At 40.0% G+C, this 20,832-nt stretch overlaps 1 protein-coding gene across 2 annotated transcripts in view; it reads right to left on the bottom strand.

Moving 5' to 3' along the window:
* Positions 1–9: 9 nt before the first annotated feature.
* Positions 10–20,832, bottom strand: part of GABRA2 (gamma-aminobutyric acid type A receptor alpha2 subunit) — a 145,595-nt gene continuing 124,772 nt past the window's right edge. The window contains exons 9-10 of one of the 2 annotated variants that reach the window (XM_019526601.1): positions 11,056–11,258; positions 10–3,220 (exon numbers count right to left, since the gene is read on the bottom strand). In XM_019526601.1, the coding sequence (XP_019382146.1) occupies positions 2,912–3,220; positions 11,056–11,258 (512 nt within the window). In that variant the 3' untranslated portion in view covers positions 10–2,911. Of the gene's footprint in view, positions 3,221–10,479; positions 10,576–11,055; positions 11,259–20,832 lie in introns of those variants that run through there. The other variant, XM_019526602.1, reaches the window with a different exon arrangement.

Raw genomic sequence — 20,832 nt, forward strand, 5'->3', positions numbered from 1 at the left:
TTCTAAATGCCTAAATGGATTATAGACAGACAAGTTGAAATTTTGAGCCCATCAGATATGTCCTTGAAAGATCCCACTGGCTGACATGAGTAGGTGGTACGCACAGATATCTGAAGGCATATTTATGTAAGTGATTATGAGTAATTTATTTTTCTGTATTTTTTGTGAGTGATTTATGTCTGCTGTGTATAGGATTTACCCGGGGTCTAGAAGGAGGTTTTTTTTCTGTGAATTAGGTAGTTGTTCCTGTAACATTAATTTCTGTTTGAGCCTGAGCTTGCTCTCCAAGCTCCCATGGACTTATGTGGAAAAAGAATCAGAGCCTTTGCACAAGTTTAAGTAAATGGTTTGTGTATTTAATGTACAGCTATCACGTATGCATGTTATTTTTCAGAGAATAGAAGTGACTTGTTTGAGTACGCAAGTCAGACACTTTTAGCATGGTCTCTATTCTGTTAAAAGGATGCAGTTCTCCACCTTGACATCAACAAATTCACCTCCAGTTACATTGCTGAAGGGAGGGCTGCTTTCTGACTTTACTGTATTCAAACAGTTAACAACACACCTGAACTTTGCTTAAGCGTGAAAAGCTAAGCTATCTGGGATTGTAGTCATGGGTAGCATACAGACCTTACTCTTTAGCAGCCCAGTCCTGGAAAGTTCTGAGCCCTTAACTCTTGTTGAAGTTAAGGGCAATGAAGAGCTCTCATCAGGATACATGACAGAGCCATAAGATACAGGAAAACAGTAATCAACCTTGTCAGAGTCCAAGAATAGATAAGCATGGGCCTCCTATAACTATACAGTCAGAGCCCTTTGCCAAAAACAGAGATAAAAGTGAAGGGATTTTTCTACAGAACCAATATTTACAAATGTTTTACATATATACATATTTATATATTTATTTATACCTGGACAGTATGACATTAAAGGGATCATTTATACTTTACAAATAAAACATTTTAAAAATGTATATATCATGAAAAAAAAACTTTTTATTGCTTGCCTTCAAACCTCATACACTTTATCAGACTATTGCACACATCTCTTCATTACATGGAAGATCTACATTTATATATAAATATATATGAAAATAAGAATATTTCTATTTTAATGTTTCAAGTAAAGTGCTCATTTTTCATATAATGTTGATGAATAAGGATAATTTGATTGGAGGAATTAAGGGAATACACATTTCATTAGTGTTGCTCCCCTTTGTGTGTTAGGGAATATATATATTTTAATTATTGTTCAGGTCTGTCTTTACTTTAAATTCTACTAATAAAATGCATTTGTGACCTTGGCATCTATACTATCATGCAAAGCACAAAATAGATTCACATAAAAAACCAAAGAAAATAAAACAGAAAATAAAAGCAATGTCAGATTTTTTCATTGTTTCCATGTATTAAGATAAGTCTTTTATTCATTTTTAGAAATATTTGTACAACTTTGTTAAACTCTGAACATACCTATTTTATGCACTATACTCAAGTACTGTACAAAACTGCAATAAATGACACTATACGACTACATATGTTTCTACTATAAACACACCATCGTAAGGGTGCATCGCTTTTAAAAGGTCAACTAATAACTGCTAATGTATATGTGAATCAAAATATTTTTGATTGGCCAAGTATATTAAAATCTAGATACAGTACACAATTATTTTATATTATGATTTACCAGGCCTTTAGGGGCATAAAGAACATCTGCAAAGATTCAGACAAAAAGTAATTTTATTGATAGGTATTAAATAGTCCTATAAAATTGCAAATGGTAGCTCTGATTTTGCTATTTTTGCATATATGAAATTGCTGACAATTACTGATGATGCATAAATGCATATTAAAAATTCAAATCTTAGCAAAACCATTTTTAGTATACAAATTGTAAAGTTATGACAGTGAAATGTAAAGTTGCAATTTACAAAAGCGGCAATACATCTGGCCCCTTAGGACAACTTCTTGGACTAAAATCATGAACTGTTGTTTCCTCTGAAAATAATGGCTTCTGTAGGCAGATATAAGGAAGCCATTTAAGGCAGATTTGACTCTATTACTAAGCAGAAAAAAGAGCATCTTTTATTTCTGATATACTTAACCCTGAATCATTTTGGAGTGTTCATTACCAATATTTATGAGTGTAACATAAACATAATTAAAACTAACAAACAAGCAAACAGACTTTCCTGACCATGATGAACAGGGAAATGAGCTGAGCGACTTGAAAAAATATTGAAAAGAAAACCAAAATATTTTCTAGTAGACATTGACTGATGCTAAACAACATATGCTCATTAACATGAGTTCAAATCATTCTTTAATAATTTCAAAGGTCTATAACTAAAGAACTAGTATCCTTAGTATTCTAGTAAACTTTACTCAATTTTAAAGCAAAAATTGTATTCAGAATGGATGTGAACAAGAGAACAGCAAGAGCTCACCACTCTATATATGTACATGGGCACTGCTATTATATGAAATAATTATCTTTTTAAAAAAATCACTTTTTTAAATGATAGGTTCTTCCATTAAATTATTATCAGTTATTTTATAGAAAAATATTTTAACTTTAAATTAAAAAAATACTGTTCCTAAATAATTCTGCAGGACCATATTTTCATTTCCTTGCAGGGAGGGGTTATACTTCTGTATATCTGAAACCTGGTTTAAGAGAACTCCCCTGGGTATAACTTTTAAAGAGCTGGCTATATTTGCCATGGGTGCTATCTGTTTACAAATCCCATGAATAAACAGTGTGCCTCCTTTGGAGATACACAGATAAACTATCTATATACACTCTGTACATATTGGTTCACAGATTAGCAGTTATTAGTCGTACTGTACATAGGAAACCAACCTATCTGATTATAATGATGCTATACACCCCCAGTGCAATTTGGCTTTTAGGTTGATGGGGCAAAGCCAAGTAGGACAGGTTCTCTATTTAAATATGTAGCCCAGTACACTAGGTTAAAAGTACCAAATAAGACTGGAAACACTATTCTGGACATTCTGTCAATTTTGCTAACACTGTTGAATGTTTTCTTTGCTTCCTGTGGCTTGGTTTCTGGTTTTGCCTTGTTGGGTTCTGCAGTTGTAGCGCTCTTGGAGATTGTTGGTAGAACCGAGTCCTTGGTAATATTTGGAGCATAATTAGCAACGGCCACTGCATAGGCATTATTTTTCTTAATGACAGATGCTTTTTCTTTTTTCTGTCGGAAGACAGCATGAAATTAAATATTTATTGCATCATACACTTGGCATACCAGTTTCAGTAAGTCGCACCAAAAATTAAAACAAAACATAAAACAAACAATAAAATGGTAAAATAAGAATCAGCATGAACTATAATGAGAAAGCGGTATGTAGAGTAGGAAGCCTCACTCTCTGAGAGAAGGTATTGTTTCACATGCCAATCCTATGCAAGGGTCTGTAAACAGAGTCCCTTATATCACCTGAAGTTCCACTGACGTCAAAGAGACTCTTCAGGAAATAAGGGTTTGTGTACTGTGGAAATCTTTGCAGGTCTGAAATCTTAGAACAACAGCTACTATCTAGGTTGACAGAGCTGGCCTCTGAAAAGCACTGCAATCTTTACTTTTGACTCAATTGTAAAAGTATGGCTGTAACAAATGGCAAAAGGCCAACAGGAATTGGAAGTGCCTCAGCAACACAAAATGGCAACCCAGAATTAAAGGTAGGAGTGACAAATACAATCTTACTCCGACTGACCCACTATACAGTCCTTGCTTTAGTAAATCGAGGGGACCATTCTAAAACAGTCCATTTGATGGGACCGTTAATGAGAGATTGCACATTAAAATGCAAAACAAAATATAGGTCTGTGCGTATGTTTGAACACATTAAGATCTAGCAATAGAAGAAGGTGCATACCTGAGGATTGTCAGTACTGCTCCCCTTTATAATCACTGCCTCAAGTATACATTATCTTATCCCTGCTTCACATCTGAAGGCAATACGGACTGCCAGTAGCCATTCCCACTCCCAACCCTTTTTCTTTTCCCTGCTTATTCCAAAGCTACATGGAGTTGAGGTATAGATTAGCTCTCTTATACTATTACATGCACAAAATGTGGACTAGAAGTTATACATGCATGCATGGTCCACAAAACTTTTCCACTCCTTCTCCTGTTCCCTAGAGGATCTACCTGTGAATTATATAAGAAAGCGTGTTTTAAAATGTCTAATCACCATTTCTGTTTTCCCTGTTTCTGTTGTTTGTGTACTTTTGCATTCACTCAGCTGGGTTCATGATTTTAAAAAGCCTGATTTCCATGCTTTTCAGTTAACTCCATTTCACATGTGCTAACAAAATAATGCACTGTTTAGTTTGAAAGCACTGTAGGGGAATAGATAAAACTTAAGAGTTTTAATTTACATATCTCTGCAAAGAATAGGATGAAACAGCATTATGATCAGAGAGATGTCTCTTTCTAGGAGGTTCGTAAGCGACCGCTGTTTTGGTTTGTTTGTTGTTTTTTTTTGGTGGGGGGGGGAGGGAGAGGGCGGGAAAAGATTTTGTGAAATTCTCTTTGCAGGAGTTTCATTTCAATTGTGGCACAGATAGAAGTGACAATTTTTACCCGATCTGGCCACAGAAAGCAGCCTATAGTCATGACTAAACAAGTGCAAGATTGCAGACAGCTTCAAAAATGGCTGATCAGCCAAATATCTGAACCCTCATTGCATTTCCCATTATGAAAACTTTGCAGCCTCGCAAGGCGATTGCTCGTGGAAACTGGCTGCAGGCTCACAGCCAGCAGCTATATTCTTTTTTCCCCTGGAACCAACAGTGAACTTCTGTTTGGTCCCAGGGATCATTGTAACTCAGAAAGCTTCCTGCAAAGCATTCTCAGGTACAGCAGGGAGCTACATTTCTGTCTGCACCTTTGGTGGTTAGATCCCCTAACTTCAGGTTGAAATATAGTTAGCTCCCCCAACTCCCTTTACTAAAGATCTGCAGGGATTTCCTAGTGATCAGGACCATCTGTACAATTTGGAGTTTGAGGGGAAGAGCATGTAATGCAGGGCTGTGAATCAAAATAACAACAAGGATATATTTCTTGGAAGATACAAAATTTCAATGCCTACTTCAGGGTTAAATAAGAACTTAAGTGGAATGTGAACACAGTCATTTCTTGTTGCCCTGATGAGCTGCTCTCTTTAGCTGCTAATTGATGGACATAAAAAGTCAGGGGGAAAAAAAGTATAAAATAAAGAGGAGAGGGGCATACTAGCCAACCTACAAAATCCCTTCCTTTATGCCAATAAGTGTGATTTTAATATTGTAGTCCTCTTGGGAATGTTGAAACTTTAGCTCTGAAATCTCAGAAGATAAAAAGATAACAATATGAAAATAAATACCTCAATATTATAAATACTCTGGTATGGAAAAGCTAATTTTGTTCCAAATACAATGACTAAATTTCAAATATTCAAAAAGAGAGTTACTGGATTGATCATACTTATTATATGGTTTCTTAAAAGACTTATTGTTTTCAACTGACCATATGTAATTGACTTTGAAATAAAATCAGATTATTTTCAGAATGGATAGTTCAAAAAGCAGTAAAGTACAAATACTGAGAGAAGGAGCACATTGTATAGTACTTACTACAACAGGAAACAGAACTGGACACTTTAGATTTGCAAGAAATAAAATGAAGAAAATATCAACCAATTCATGATAAGGAAAGGGGTTTTCATATGAAGAATGACAGTCTGAAGTAGATGTGCTGTTGATGCCAGAATACTAGAATGTGGTTTGTATAGTCCTCTTCCCAGGGAAGGCATGCTAAAGCTGTTAAGCAGCTGCCACTTTTAAAATCATGCCACAACACTGTTACTTTTATTTAGAGAAACAGCTGAAGGATGATCGGAGAGTTCTTAAGGTCTTCTAACATCATTAAATTATAGTGCCAATGTGCCAGTCAGAAATGCTTAATTTGTTTGACATGCAGAATTTATTCCTAGACTCCTGATTCTGCAGTTCTGTTACATGTACTATACCTATTCAATGGATTAAAACTTCAGGATGATGTTTTTTCAGGAAAGTCTCAGCAGTCTCTTTGTGTCTGTGCACTTAAGACATCAATATATTTTATTTATATGAAGAAGCATCCGTACTCCAATATTTTGTCTGATCTCAGTTTACATTTAATTTTAAATTCTGCTGCCAACAAGCAAGCAGGGATAAGCTTTTGGTGTTCTGAACCATTTTGAAATACACTGAAGTCAATTACTAATATAGTTTTTAAATGGAGTAGGTGCTGGGCATCATCCAGTTGTATTTCTGATCCTCAACCATCAATCATTTTCATAGAAATAATTTCTCAAATTTTGTGATTTCTTTGAGACCTCTAATTAAATTGGGTTAAATTAAGGTGAGCTCATTGGTCAATATTAACTGGATCAAAATTTCTTTGAAAAACAATGTAAATTGAAGTGTGCCTGATGGGATAAGAAATAGGCCTGTGTGAAGCTTCAGTCCCTGATTTGATTCAGCAGAGATTCAGCCTGATTCGGTGCCCAAATCTCTGAATCAAATCAGAGGACCCTTTAATCTTTCCGAATTGATTCAGAGAAATTTGGAAAGATTCGGACATAGAGACAGCTTTAAAGGTTTTTTCTACGCACCTGTAGGTAACAGGGGCTTGTGAATGCTGCAATGCTGGGGCACACGGAGCATCCCACAGAAGCACAGGGGGCACCCCAGGGTGCTTGGCAGCAGACCCGGAAATGGACCAGAGGCACTTCTGGTCCACTTCTGGGTCTGCTGGAGACTGCACAGGGGCCCCGCCTTGCACCTCCCCGGCTCAGCGACTGGTGCCTCCTGGTTCTGGGGGGGCACCTGGGGTCCCCCTGTGGCCAATCGCCAAGCTGGGGAGGCATGTGGGGGTGGGGCAGCAAGCTCCCCAGCAGACCCAGAAGTGAACTGGAAGTACTTCTGGTACACTTCCAGGATTCACCACTGAGCACATGGAGGGCCCCCTGCACTCCTGTGGGATGCTCCATCAGCCACACCTGCTACCTCAAGATATGTAGATATGTAGAAAAAACATTTACAGCTGTTTCTATGTCTGAATCACTGATTCTCCAAATCAGCATCGAATCTTCAGATTTGGATTCAGCCAAATTGAATCAGGGACAGTGATCAGAATCAAATAATTGAATCACTGTTCCTGACTCAGGCCAAATTTGAATCCAAATTGAATAGCGCCCATTTTGCACACTCCTAATAAGTAATGCAGTTGTTCTTTACTAAATACTTATTTCACTTAAAATATATATTTAATAGTGGACTCTGGGTTATTTGGAAGCAGGCTCAGAGAGCCAAACTGTCATCAATGTTAGTCTGTTTTTAATCAAGATTTAAAATAAGAGCCAAATCCTGATATTTTCACGTAAGTGAAATTCCTGTTTTGCCTGCATCTCATGATCTTTCAGCCACTAATACCTGAGTAAAATGGCTATACTATGTGGTCTTGTTAAGGCTCTGTACGTAATTCATGACACTCCAGTATACTTATTTTACCAAATGTCACTTTTTAGCACTAGAAATAAAACAAACAGATAATTCAACTTACTTTTCATTGAAGTCAGAGTGAATCTTTCCACTGACTTCAATGGCTGGGGCCTAAATGCTACAGATCGTCAAAAAGTCTGCACTATGTGATTACAGAGGGCTACATTTTCAATAATAAGGTCTAACATTTTGCCTGTAATATGTTAGCACATTTGCGAAATATGTAATTATACATGCAAGACAGATTGCTGTTTTTATTTTATGCATTCAATTAATTGTATATACCCATACTTTGCCACTGCTTTTTAGACCCCTGTTTTTGAATACTGTATAGGAGAAGAATTTGAGACTGACCTATTCAAACACTAAGAGAGGTTACAGTTAATTTAATGGACAAAGTATAATTAAGAAGACAGACAGGGAGACTGGGAATCAGGAACTACAAATTCTGGGTCTAGGATGAACATAATGGTTTTTTTTCCCTGATCTTTAAAATTGAGATATGCAAGTCAACCTCAGGTTCTAAATGAGACCAGGCACCCACATAAAGAATCAAGCCATACCCATTTTGCTTCCATCCCTGCTACGTTTTGAGTTTGCAAATTTGTGGTGTAAGTGGCCTGGTGCCATCTGAAGAGCATGTCCAGGGATAAGGCACTCTTCATATCTCAAGACAGTCTGTATTGAGGATCCAGAGTATGATGTCAAGGCAAGGGACTGTGCCAAGTCATTTACACCAATTGCAAGCCCCTTAGTGCGAGTGCCAGTGGGAGTGGTATATTTCTTCAGCAGCATGCTGAAACAGCAGACTGCAGCACAGTAACATGTTAGGTATAGCTATCTCACAATTATGATCATAGGCTGATATTAAATTATTAAGATTTGTACAGCACTAATAGATGTTTGAAAGAAAGTACAGCAAAATAGTAACACCTATGCTTTAAGTAGAAACACTAGTATTTATTAAGAAACATTATTTGGTTAAATATTAACCAATTTAAATGCAGATTCAAGATTATTGTATAATATCTATTTCCTTAGCAAGTGGCTGCCTCTTTTTGCAACTTTCCCCACATGCTGATAAGAGTGATCAAAAGAAGTGCAAAACAAGCAGTGCAGACAAATGTGCAAAAGGTTAAAAGTCAAACTGTACTAAGCATGGCACTTCTGCGTTGGAAGAAAGTAGTCCTGACTGACAAGAAGGGAAGCGGGTTGGAGAATGTCTAAGAGAATGTAAGTGCTTAAATGCAATCCAATATATAAAAACTGAATCTAGAACTGGCATTCACTCCTACTGCCAGTTTGGGCTATGTTCATGATCTGCACTTGAAAGAAACTCTGAAGCAGTATGTTCTTAAGGCCCAGCTACTGAAAGAAATATGCTGTATTTTCTTGTATAACATATACCCACAAATAAGACATGTGCCTTATTTGGGGAAGGCAGAATGAAGAAAACAAAGATTTTTCCAGTCATAGCTGAGTCCTGACTACATGAGATCCTGACCACATGGCTGAATTATGACTGTTGCTGCTGACGCAAAAGCTATTGCCAATTTGGCAGCATCCGTGAAAGGGTTAAAATTAAATGCTACAGATTGCACTTCTTGCTCCTCTGTGGCTAGAAAATGACAGACCAAGGAGCCACTGCAGCAGTCCCTATGGTTCAATTCCTACAAAGAAGTCAGCTTCCTCCTTTGAGAGAGACCCCAATTTTAGAGGGCTGATTTTTGCAGTAAAAGGTAGCTGTATTATGCAAGTAAATCTGGTGTTACATTCTAAGAAAAGAGCATCTCTGAAAAAAGGCTAGCTTCTACGGCTGTGCGAAGCTTTGGGTGCCGATTCGATTCGGAGGGGATTTGGACGGATTCAGTGGCCGAATCCCCAAATCTGAATCAAATCAGGAGACCAATTAAAAGGTCTGAATTAATTCAGAAAAGATTCAGAGAGCTTCAGTGATTTGGGCAGTCCCCACTCACTGCATCAGTGAGCTGGACCCAGACTCCACAATGGTAAGTAGAGGCCAGGGGAGGGGAGGCTAGAGGAGGGGGGACGGGACCATGGGGGGACACCCACCAGGACCCATCCCCTGCCTGCTTCCCCAGCCCACCTGAGTGCCCCTGACCCTCATCTGCTCTCCCAGCACCCCCCATGACTGCCCTGCCTAGCGCCAGCTCCTGGGTCTAAAAAAAAGCCCCCACATTCACTGGCTGCTACCAGGCAGGGTGGGGGGTGATCCCTGCTTCCCCTCACTGCTCCATGCTGTGTAGGGGGCTGTCACAAGCCCCCCAACCATGCCCACTCTCCCAGCCCCCCAGCCCTTGGCTGCGCTGCCTGACCCCAGCTCCCGGCCCTTTAAATAAAAAAAAAAAAAAAAAAAAGCCCAGAATCACCAGCTGTTGCAATGGCCTCAGGGCTTCTGGGGGCTCATGGCAGAGCTGCCCATGCAGTGTGGGCAGTGGGGGGCAGCGTGGATTGCCCCCCCTGCCTGGCAGCAGCTGGTGAGTGGGGGCTTGTTTTTTTTTTGTGTTTTTTTTTTTTAAAGAGCCAGGAGCTGGGACAATGGGTGGGGGATGGGGCTGATTCAGAGATTTGGCTGAATTGGCAGTGGCCAAATCTCTGAATCAGATTCAGCCAAATTCATTTGAGACAGTGATTCAAATCACCGAATCGAATCACTGTCCCCCGAATCAGCCAAATCTGAATCCAAAGCAAATACTAGCTGTTTTGCACAGGTCTACTAGCTTCCTAACCACCAGGCCAACTTGTGTTTGCTGAGAAATCATACCAATAAGTAGGTATTTGCTTGAACAATTGCAAAAATGATATTAGTATGCAAGAAGAATTTTCAGGTAGTATAGCAGTTTCACAAAACCAAGCAAACCTCATCTTATCAAATTAAACTGTTAAGGATTTATAAGTACTTGCATTTTGCAGTGCTTTCAGAGACATAGTTCTTGAGCCCAGACTGAAGTGCTACCTGACACACTGGTCCACCAGGAGTTTGCAGAGTATTCATTTAAACTGCATATGTTCCAATTATGTATATAAAGACCAATAAAAGTAAAGAACAAGAGAGAAAAGGTTAACTAAAAACAAAGAAAAACAAAGGAGGAGCATGGACTAGTATATCCAATGTTTTGAAACATAATGGTTGGAAATATTGTATGCCCATTTTTCTTAAGCCTAAAGATTGTTTTACACAGAAGTATTACCTAGATAGTATTAGTTTCACACAAAGAACTGACTATAATGTGTTATTAACTCAGATTTTCAGATTTTTTTGTTTACTTTTAAAAAGACATAGAAGTCTATTTGCAATCTGGAGAGAGACTTGAGATAATATTTTTGTATCTCAAAGGGATATGTAAGAAAATCCTTGCATATTGTTTAACTTCTCCTGGCGTTTCCAAATTATTCATCTCTTTCCACTGAAACAATTTTATCTTTTTTATTGATTAATTAGAATAAGTAGGTGTATAAAGAAGTTTTATCATCACTTACCTTATCATTGACTACACTTTTTCCATCCCAAGCCCATCCTCTTTTTGTGAAGTAATTTACAGTGGCAAATTCTATCAATGCAGAGAATACAAAAGCATAACAAACAGCAATAAACCAATCCATAGCTGTTGCATAAGCTACTTTTGGGAGCGAGTTTCGAGCACTGATGCTCAGTGTTGTCATTGTAAGCACAGTTGTTACTCCTGTTGAGGGGAGGAGAAAAGAAAAATGTCAGTTATTTTAATAGGCTATAGAACTGAAACATCTTACAGCATATTTTTAAGAATGATAAGAAAGAAGTCTCATACAAGTGAATCAAACCATTTTGTAGCAACACAGAAAAAAGGAGATGTTGATAAGCCTGTTTAAAATGCCAATGTACCTTCATCACCTCATAGTTTACTTCCGAAGCATAGGGCCCCAACTTGGCCAACTAGAGGGCACCCTGACTTCAGCTGCATAGCAAACAATGGGCTGTGGTAAATGCCAGCTGTCTTGACTGAAGATAGACTGTGGCCTCCACTGGGAACAGCAAAGTCTTTACTAGTGGCTGTACCACTGCCACATGCAATGACACCAAGGTAAACTGGTTAACTTGGGTGGACAAATGTACCCTGTGGGTCAGATATAGCCTGCCAATTGATTGCATCTAGCCTGAGGCTGCCCCCATAGTCCTCCGCATGAGGCAGAGCCCCACTCGCATCTACCTGGGGCAGCCTGCATCCTGCCCGCATCTGCACCCACACCTGCCAGTGGCACTGCCCTGGCCCAGCCCCAGCCCCAACCCCAGCCAGTAGGGCTGCTCCTGCAGCCGCCCAAGTACCACTTGGCTCCTCCTACCTCCAGTGGCTCCTCCTCCTCCTGTCCCTGCTGCACCACTCTGGGCAGCAGGTAGACCATGGAAGCCATGGGGATGCATGGCAAGCATCAGATACCCAAACAAAAGTGGGGGAAGCTGTAGCTGGGTGGCTCTTGCCTCAGTGTATTGGCTTCCAGCATCCAGCTGCCTTCAACTTATTTGGCCACCTGCAGGTGGCTACTCATCATGCTGGGCAGGTTGAGTGGATGGAAGGTGGCTAGGAGCTGGAGCTTTTCACACTAGGGTAGGAGGTGCCCACCTGAAGCTTCCCCCCACACCTGAAGCAGCACAGCAGGGGCAGGAGGAGAAGGAGGAACTGCTGGAGATGGGGGGAGCCAATCAATACCTAGGCAGCTGCAGCAGCAGTGGCAGCAGCCCCATAGGGAAGCTGTGCATGCTGGCCAGGGCCAGGGATGTTGGCAGGTGCTAGGTGGGTGTGGACCAGAACTCAGCGTGGGCTGCCCTGAGCAGGAGCAGGTGGTGCTCAGCCCTATGTGGAGCACTATGGGGGCAGCCATGGGCCGGATGGGGGCACACCTGCATCATACTGCCTGTGCTAACTCTGCTGAACATATCCTCTGCTCCCCCCTCCCTCCCTGTCTCCACCCCCAGCTGGCTCCTGGGGCCTAGCACAAGGTCAGCCCCCAAAAAGTGCACCCCCCACTCCCACCCATCCCCCCCACCACTATACAAGAGACTTTATTTTGAGCTATTATGCAATTGCCTCTATATACACTAATCAACAAAACAATTCAAGACAGAAATATTTTTAAATAAAATTAAAATATAACAGATGTTTGATTTTTAGTATATGATTTGTTTTTCATCTATAATTTGTTAAAATGATATCTTCTGAAAGATATTGTATGTGCGGCCCTTGACAACTAGCCAAACCTCATTAAGTGGCCTGTGATGAGCTGTGAGAGGTGATCTGATAGACTGACAGGATCCTTCTGGTCATATATTGTATTCATTAATATTATTTAAAAATACAGAAATAAACTATTTGCATTTTGTCATGTCCCACTGATGGGCCATAAGGCCATTCTCTAAACAAACAAAAAGAGGATAGGCAGAGGGAGGGAGAAAAGGAAATTATTTCAGTAATCAGAGTGCTTAGAGACATGTTGCCTACATACATATTCTCACATTTGGGAGTGCTCAGCCTCTGAGACTTTTGACCAGAAACTTTTTTTTATCCTGGCAGTACCTACATTGTAAAGCAAAGGGGAGGTTAAAGATAGCTTGTGCCCTGGTGCAGTAAGCTCAAGCCACTGATGGCAGGCCATCTTGGCCATATCAGAGAAGAATCCTAATAGATGGAGGAGGTACATCAGTAGGATGAAAACTGGTAGAAATAAGGTTGGATCAGGATGAGACTGGACAGACCCAGTGAAAATGGGTCACTCACCCAGCTTCCTTATCAAAACCTGTCAGTTGTGTGGTCATGGTTTCCAGCCCGTTTATTTTACATAGGGCAACTTTGTCCCCAGAGTAAATAAAACAAGCAACTGAGCAGACAGAAAACAAACCTGTCTTTCTTCAGACCTTGGGAGGCAATACCTAGGCTCTGCTTCTCCCTCAGCACCCCCACATCCTTTCTTCTTGCCCCTTGCACTCTGCTCCTGAGGCTCTCAACCCTCTCCATTGCTGCACCCTCATATACTAGTTATCAGCTGCAGCTTTATCAGCCTTTCAGCCAGGCAGACTATTAACTGGTGACAACGTGCAGCTGGGTGTCAGCACCCAGAAGGCTGAGCAACTCCTTACACCCAGATAAGGTTGTTTCCTTGAATATAGTAAAAAAGGAGCCTTAGGAGGCTAGAATGGGTGGGACTAGATTAGGATCACACTTGATGCTGAAAACACGATACTCATGAGTATGGTACCAGCAATTCTGAGGATGAAGGGCAAGGCAGAGCCATAGATAGTAAAGAGAGTCACGATGGAGTCTGTAAGTCTCATGTCAAATGGCCTGATGGCTTTGGTACTAAGGACAGCCCAGCCAGGATCAAATCAGTGTTATGGAGATCTACTTCAGTCAAAAGGTAGTCACCTTGCCATGGTGCTACAATATACAGAACGTGATGATGATACTAATTTACAAAAAATACTTCTTTCACTTCTTGCTACAGGAGGTCTCAACAGGGATTATGAGTCCCTGATCCATAGGAGTGGATAGACGTGAAGATTTAATGTGTTCAGCTCTACAAGTGCTTGTGGAAGGCCACTTAGAGGAAGTCCAAAGCAGTTGGATACAAAATGGGAGTGCTGCATGGCACAGCTGCAAAACAAAAATAGTGAGAGTGAGGGTGGGAACATATGAGGTATCTATTCTGAAGCCCTCAAAAATGATTGAGAAGAGAACAAAACAAAATTAAGAAATTGATTTTGAAATATGGAAGGAAAAACTATAAGGAATAAACTGACAACCTGAGACTTAGGCAAGCACAGGCTGCAAAAAATAACTGACAAAGAAAATGCTCCGACTTAACTAGAAGACTAAGATGAACTGAAGGCAGGAGTGTGTGCTCCACCATTTGTTCCTTTGGTGCAGGAGGAGGCAGAGGAGAAATACTGGAGCACAAAGTATAGCTATTTCCAAGATAAAACTGTCTCTGGTCAGAGGCTCTGGGACTGAGAATACCCATATGAGAATGTATGTGAAGAGCTGTTTGAAAGAAAGGATTTAGTTTCTACAAAATCTTCTCGCCCATATATTTTTATAGAGAAAAAACACAAGCTAAAAGCTCTAGTCAACCACACAGAAGTCACACCCAAATAACTATCATTTTTTCAACTGCAGAATTGCATTAAAATTAATTTCTCCTGAAAAAGGAACAGTTTCAAGTAGAATACATACCAGAGCTGAAACATATCCACGCACTACTAATGACATGTCAGCTAAAGGAGACTCAGTGACAGAAAAAAAATATTCATAGCATATCTTACCTTACAATTACTACAAATAAACACATCTTTTTATAACTTGTGAAGGTTACTAACAGGAAAAAGCACCAGGCTGCCAAAAGAGTAGGAGTAAATATTCATTCTACAGGAAGGAATTTTGGCATCAGATGAAAAAAAAAGAAGCGAGGGAAAGGAAAAACTCAAGCAGAACTTTTATCACTGGATACCAGAACACCACGCTTTGTGGGATGGATCTCACCTGCACCTGTTTACTTTACCAGTGAGGTGCTTTAAAGCACCATTAGGAAAAGGGGAGGAAACAGCTACTGGCTATGCTTGGTTCCCTTTTACCCGATCTCTTTTTCTAGGAAGAGGATTGATATAAGCAGATTCAACTTCTGCTCTTCTATTCCTTCCTTCCATTCCAGCAGAGGACATGAGTTAAAAACAAAAACATAATTCTGATTGATTACCTACAGTATGGGCAGAAGACCAAACAGAAAGTGGTGCTTTGTTTTACTTTGTTTTGATTGTCTTTGTTTTCCAAAATCCACTATGTAAGGAAGAAGTATTAGTTTTAAAATCAAGTCTGACATCATTATGACCAATGTGAACTGCTACACTGTTCAATGGAAAGGAAGTGAGAATGCAGAGTAAATATTGTTAAAGCATTATTAAATTTCCATTACAACTACCTCAAAGTACTTTTAACTGATTACTTTCAATTCTTCGTCTCAATACAAAAAGAATTCATAGTTTAAATTCTGAAGTTACATATGTAAATTTCAATATAGGCCATGAACTTCAGATGAATCATTCTAATTATACCTTAGGTTTTATATCTTATCAGAACTAGATATCACAGGTATCTATGAAGTGATTCTCTCTCAATGATAAAGTGACCTTTGTCCCTGTATCAATACACAGAGAAGCCAAGATAATTCATGGCTACTGAAGAAGACTAATTTTTTTGAAGCCACAATGGCCATTTCAGAATTCTAATTTGAGTTTGCTAGTGACTTTTTCTAATCTTGTTTTAAATGTCATTAGTTTAACATCTTACACCCTGCTACCAGTTAACAATCCCTACACAAGTTTAGCCATATACTTTGTGTCCTTTTATTCAAACAGTGAATCACCATACAGTTGCTAGTGAAGGTTCCTGGACTTCTATTTACTCATTCAATAAATTCAATGATGTCCAGGCAATCAGTATTCACCTATAGTGAATGAGGAACAAATTAAAGAGAAAAAGTTATACTACAATTTCAAACTTTGAACATGGGTGTCTGTGGCACTTTTATACTTATATTCCTCTTCAGTCAAAAGGCAGCAGATTTGATTATTAGAATTAACCAAAATGAAACAAAAATATCTGTATTACCAGGTTCCTTTAGGATGAAGCATGGTACAGAAATAACTTTTCACTATTGGATATGCCAAGGCTAAAAAATTTACAAACTGGGCCCAATTAACACAAAACAAAAGTTCTCTCATCCACTTTACAAAGATGGGACAAAAATCAAGTACGTATTAAACAGATCATACAGCGCAACTGCTATAAAATATATTAGGGAACTGATTTGCTATCCTATTATCCAAACTTTAACTTTAGTACAGTAACCCTTGTATATGACAGGTGAGAGAGGATCATGAGTAGATTTCCCTTCTACTGATAGTCAGCGCTTCTTTTAAGGAAACTAATCACCTGCCTTTTCATGCAATAGTCTGAGCAGGACTACTGATTTAACAGACTGACCAAGATCTCAACATCCTTTTTTAAGAAAGAATAAAACCAATAAAGATGTGAAAAATAGGCTGTAAATACACCTTACCTCTTATAATATCCTCTCTCCCCCAATCATACTTAGAAATAACACTGAACACATTCATGTCAAGAAAAGTTTCCTTCCATTTGTGTCTGGCCATAACCACACACCCCATCCTGTCAGATAGCAAGATCATCCATAGGACTGGCAAAGAAATCTTAGGGAGATCTCTCACCTCCTCTTGAAACTGTTTATTACTATGTTGTGCTTGGTTTGTTCTGGTCAGGCCTGAAGAATAATGTCTCACATTCAACAGCTTGTCTAACTCTATCCCAATTATACAGTTGGTTTAATAAAAGACATTGCCCTAAGAAATCCTCACCTCTCTCACAATTTCTGAACCAACACAGCTATAATAGCTGTTACTCTTACACTACCATTGATAGGACTGCAATTTCTACATTTATATTTAATTTTTCAATGATTTCCCCATCAACTGTATTTAGTTTAAAAGTATAAAGGTGTTTTTTTCTCACTGTCTGCAAATACATCTTGGAACTGAAAGTCAAGGTTGTTTCTTTCTTCTTGTAAAAATAAAGATTCTTCCTAGGGCTATACCTGCATACTGCCACCTTTTTCTTGTTTCTCTACTTTACTCGTTATTCTTTGGCTAGAAACATGTTTGCAACAGGGTTATTTATGTGATAGAAAATGATATAGGAAGTGGCAGCACTATTGCATATGGGTGGGCAAGTAATGCCTATAAAATCTAGATATTAAAAGGTCTTCATCCTGGAAAAATGTTTGAAATGTCCTATGTTAGCACACAATCTAGCTATCCTTTAGCATAATATGCATTATCTAACTGCTGTAGCTCCAAATCAGAAATCCAGGAAAAACAAAATGAGCATCAAAAAGTCCCAGGAAATCTGTACAGTTATAAATGGCCAGTTCTCTCTCTCTCTTTAATATACCAGGCAGCATCCTTGGAATCAGTATCAAATTACTCATGTGATGGACTGTCTTTTCTGGGACAAATATGAATACCACATCCCACAATGCCACTGTTTTGTGTGGGGCACGTATGTTACTGCTACAGTAAACATCATTACTAATGTGAAAAAAAATATATATATAACATTTCCTTTTGATACTTCTATTTTCCTTTTCTCAAAGGTACAAATAATTCCTAGGTGGCAGTAAGCAAGCCCTACATACCCAAAAAGCACCTCTGGTAGTTGACCTATTCAGGTCAGGTTCAGGATATTTGACGGTAGGAGTTATCTCTGGAGCCACTTTGGAACTGAGCTTGTTCCAGGGAATGCGAGTCCTCAGGCTAATTCAACTCCTTCCATTGGCACCTAACTCACACATTTTAAAATATCAAAACTGTCATATTTTGGATTCCAGGACAGATGGATGGCATTCAATATATGCCTGGAAAAGACAGCCACCCCCTGAGGGAAATTATGTCAAGTATTTAACAGAGCACAGCAATATCTCACACTAATTCAGTACAGGAACTGTAAGGGGAAATTTGGATGGTTAAAATGTTAGCTGTAAAGGTGGAATCTGCCCTTGATATCTGAGTCAACTCTTGTTCTAGTGAAACTGACAGGAGATACTTTCATTACAGTAAGACTTTGGGATTCTGATTATACATCTTATGTGACAGCCTTGTTTTCCAATTTAAAAACTCTTATGAAAATCATAACAAAAAGCCGCCACTAAGGAATGAATCACCTTGGCAAATTGTAAAAATATTTACTTTCCCTTTACAAATAATTTGTACAAAGTACTTGTTTCTTTATGAAGGTTTCCCTTACTAGTATCCAATAAAAAACTACTCCTCTTCCTCACCTTTATCTTCACTTTGTTATAAGTAGCGTGGACTCCAAGTTTTGAAGATCTTATTACTAGATAATTGTTAAATCCTTATTAAGAGGACTATTTCCAGCATTCTACAGTTCTAAGAGAGTATAATATAGTGAAAGCTGTGCTATCCGGCATCTTACAAGCTAGCATGCTCAACTAACCAGCATGCCAGCTTGTAAGATAAAGTGAAACTGGAAGTGCCCACCGGGGCACTTCTGGTTTCTCTGAGCCCCCGTGGCCGGGGGCTGAGCCCCCACGGCCCAGAAGCATAACAGGCTGCATGGGGCTGTGCGGGGCCTACCTCCCTGTCCCACAGGGCCCACAGGACAGGCGGCGTTGTGGTGGGAGGGACGGCAATGCCATGTGAGGGGCGGAGGGATGACCCAGACGCGGTGGGAGAAGTGGCAGCCAGGGCCACTCAATTAACCAGCATATTTTGTTATCTGGCATCCCCCATTTCTGAGGGATGCCGGATAACAGAGCTTTTACTGTACTCTTCCTTTAAGAAGCAATACGAGACTCGGGGGATAAAAAGATACATTTGCTTATTAACAAATGATTAATATAATTACATAAATATATCTACTTTTCTTCACACGGCTAGTGAAAGTTTCCTGAGTGTGCAGGCCCTGGTTCTCATGTGGGACTTCAATCATCCTGAAATCTGCTGGGAGGGCAATACAGCAGTACACAGGCAATCTAGGAAGCTTTAGGGACAACTTCCTGGTGCAAGTGTTGCCAATGGGGCCATGCTCTTCTTGATTTGCTGCTCACAAACAAGAAAGAATTGGTGGAGAATGTAGAAGCAGATGGCAACATGGGCTGCAGTGACCACAAGATGATTGAGTTTAGGATCCTAAGGAAAGGAAGGAAGAATAGCAGTAGCAGAGTAAGGACCCTGGATTTCAGAAAAGCAGACTTTGGCTCAGGGAACTGATAAGCAGGATCCTCTGGGAGGCTAGTCTGAGAGGGAAAGGAGTCAAGGAGACCTGGCTGTATTTTAAAGAAACCTTATTGAAGGCACAGGAATGAACCATCCTGATGCACAGGAAAACTAACAAGTATGGCAGAAGACCAGCTTGGCTTAGCAGGGAACTTTTTAGTGAGCTAAAACACAAAAGGGAAGCTTACAAGTAGAAACTTGGACAAACAACTAGGGAGGAGTACAAGAGTATTGCTTGGGCACGCGGGGATGAAATCAGGAAGGCCAATGTGCAACTAGGGTTGCAGCTAGCAAGGAACATGGACAGTAACTAGAGGGTTTCTACAAGTATGACAGCAAGAAAAGGGAGACAAGGAAAGTGTGGGTCCCTTACTAAATGGGGAAAGCAACCTAGTGACAAATGATGCAGAAAAGATGAAGTTATCCATGTATTTTTCACCTCAATCTCCATAAACAAGGTCAAGGGGGTGAGCAGCCAACAGTGGTGAAAGAACAGGTTAGGGACTATTTAGAAAAACTGGACATGTGCAAGTCTATGGGGCCAGATGGGATGCACTTGAATGTGCGAAGGGAGTTTGCTGATGTGATTGCAGAGTTGCTGGCCATTATCTTTGAAAACTGTGGCAGTTGGGAGAGGTCTAGATGATTGGAAAAGGGCAAGGAGGAAGGAGGATTCAGGGCACTACTGACTGGTCAGCCTTACCTCAGTCCCTGGAAAAATCATGGAGCAGGTCCTCAAGGAATCAATATTTAAGCACTTGGAGGAGAAGAAGGTGATTAGGAACAGTAAGCATAGATTCATCACAGGTAAATCATGCCTAACCAAACTAATTACCTTCTATGATGAGATGACTGGCTCTGTGGATGCGGGGAGAGCAATGGATGTGATATACCTTGACTTCAGCAAGGTTTTTGATATGGTTTCCCACAACATTCTCACAAGCAAGCTAAGGAAATGTAGGTTGGACAAGTGGACTGTAAGGTGGACAGAGAGTTATCTGGAATGTTGGGCTCACAAGGAAGTAATCAGTGGCTTAATGTCTAGTTGTCAGCTGATATCAGTGGAGTGCCCCAGGGGCTGGTCCTGGGACCAGTTTTGTTCAATATCTTCATCAGTGACTTGGCAGGTGGGATGGACTGCACCCTCAGCAAGTTTGCAGATAACATCATGGTGGGTGGAGTAATAGATATGCTGTAGGGTAGGGATATGATTCAGAGAGACCTAAACATATTGGGGGATCGGACCAAAAGAAAACTCATGGGGCACGTCCAGACAAGTGCGCATGTATAGTCTGTGACACTGCAGACCCATCTGTGGCTCCACAAAGCATGATCACTGCACATGTAGGCATTTGCCGTGCTGCTAATTTACAGTGCAATAGGCTTTTTTGACACTGGGATATCCCAGTGTTCAAACCCCC

Source organism: Gavialis gangeticus, unplaced genomic scaffold, assembly GCF_001723915.1.
Source record: "Gavialis gangeticus isolate Ggan-Ray unplaced genomic scaffold, GavGan_comp1, whole genome shotgun sequence".
Lineage (NCBI taxonomy): Eukaryota > Metazoa > Chordata > Crocodylia > Gavialidae > Gavialis > Gavialis gangeticus.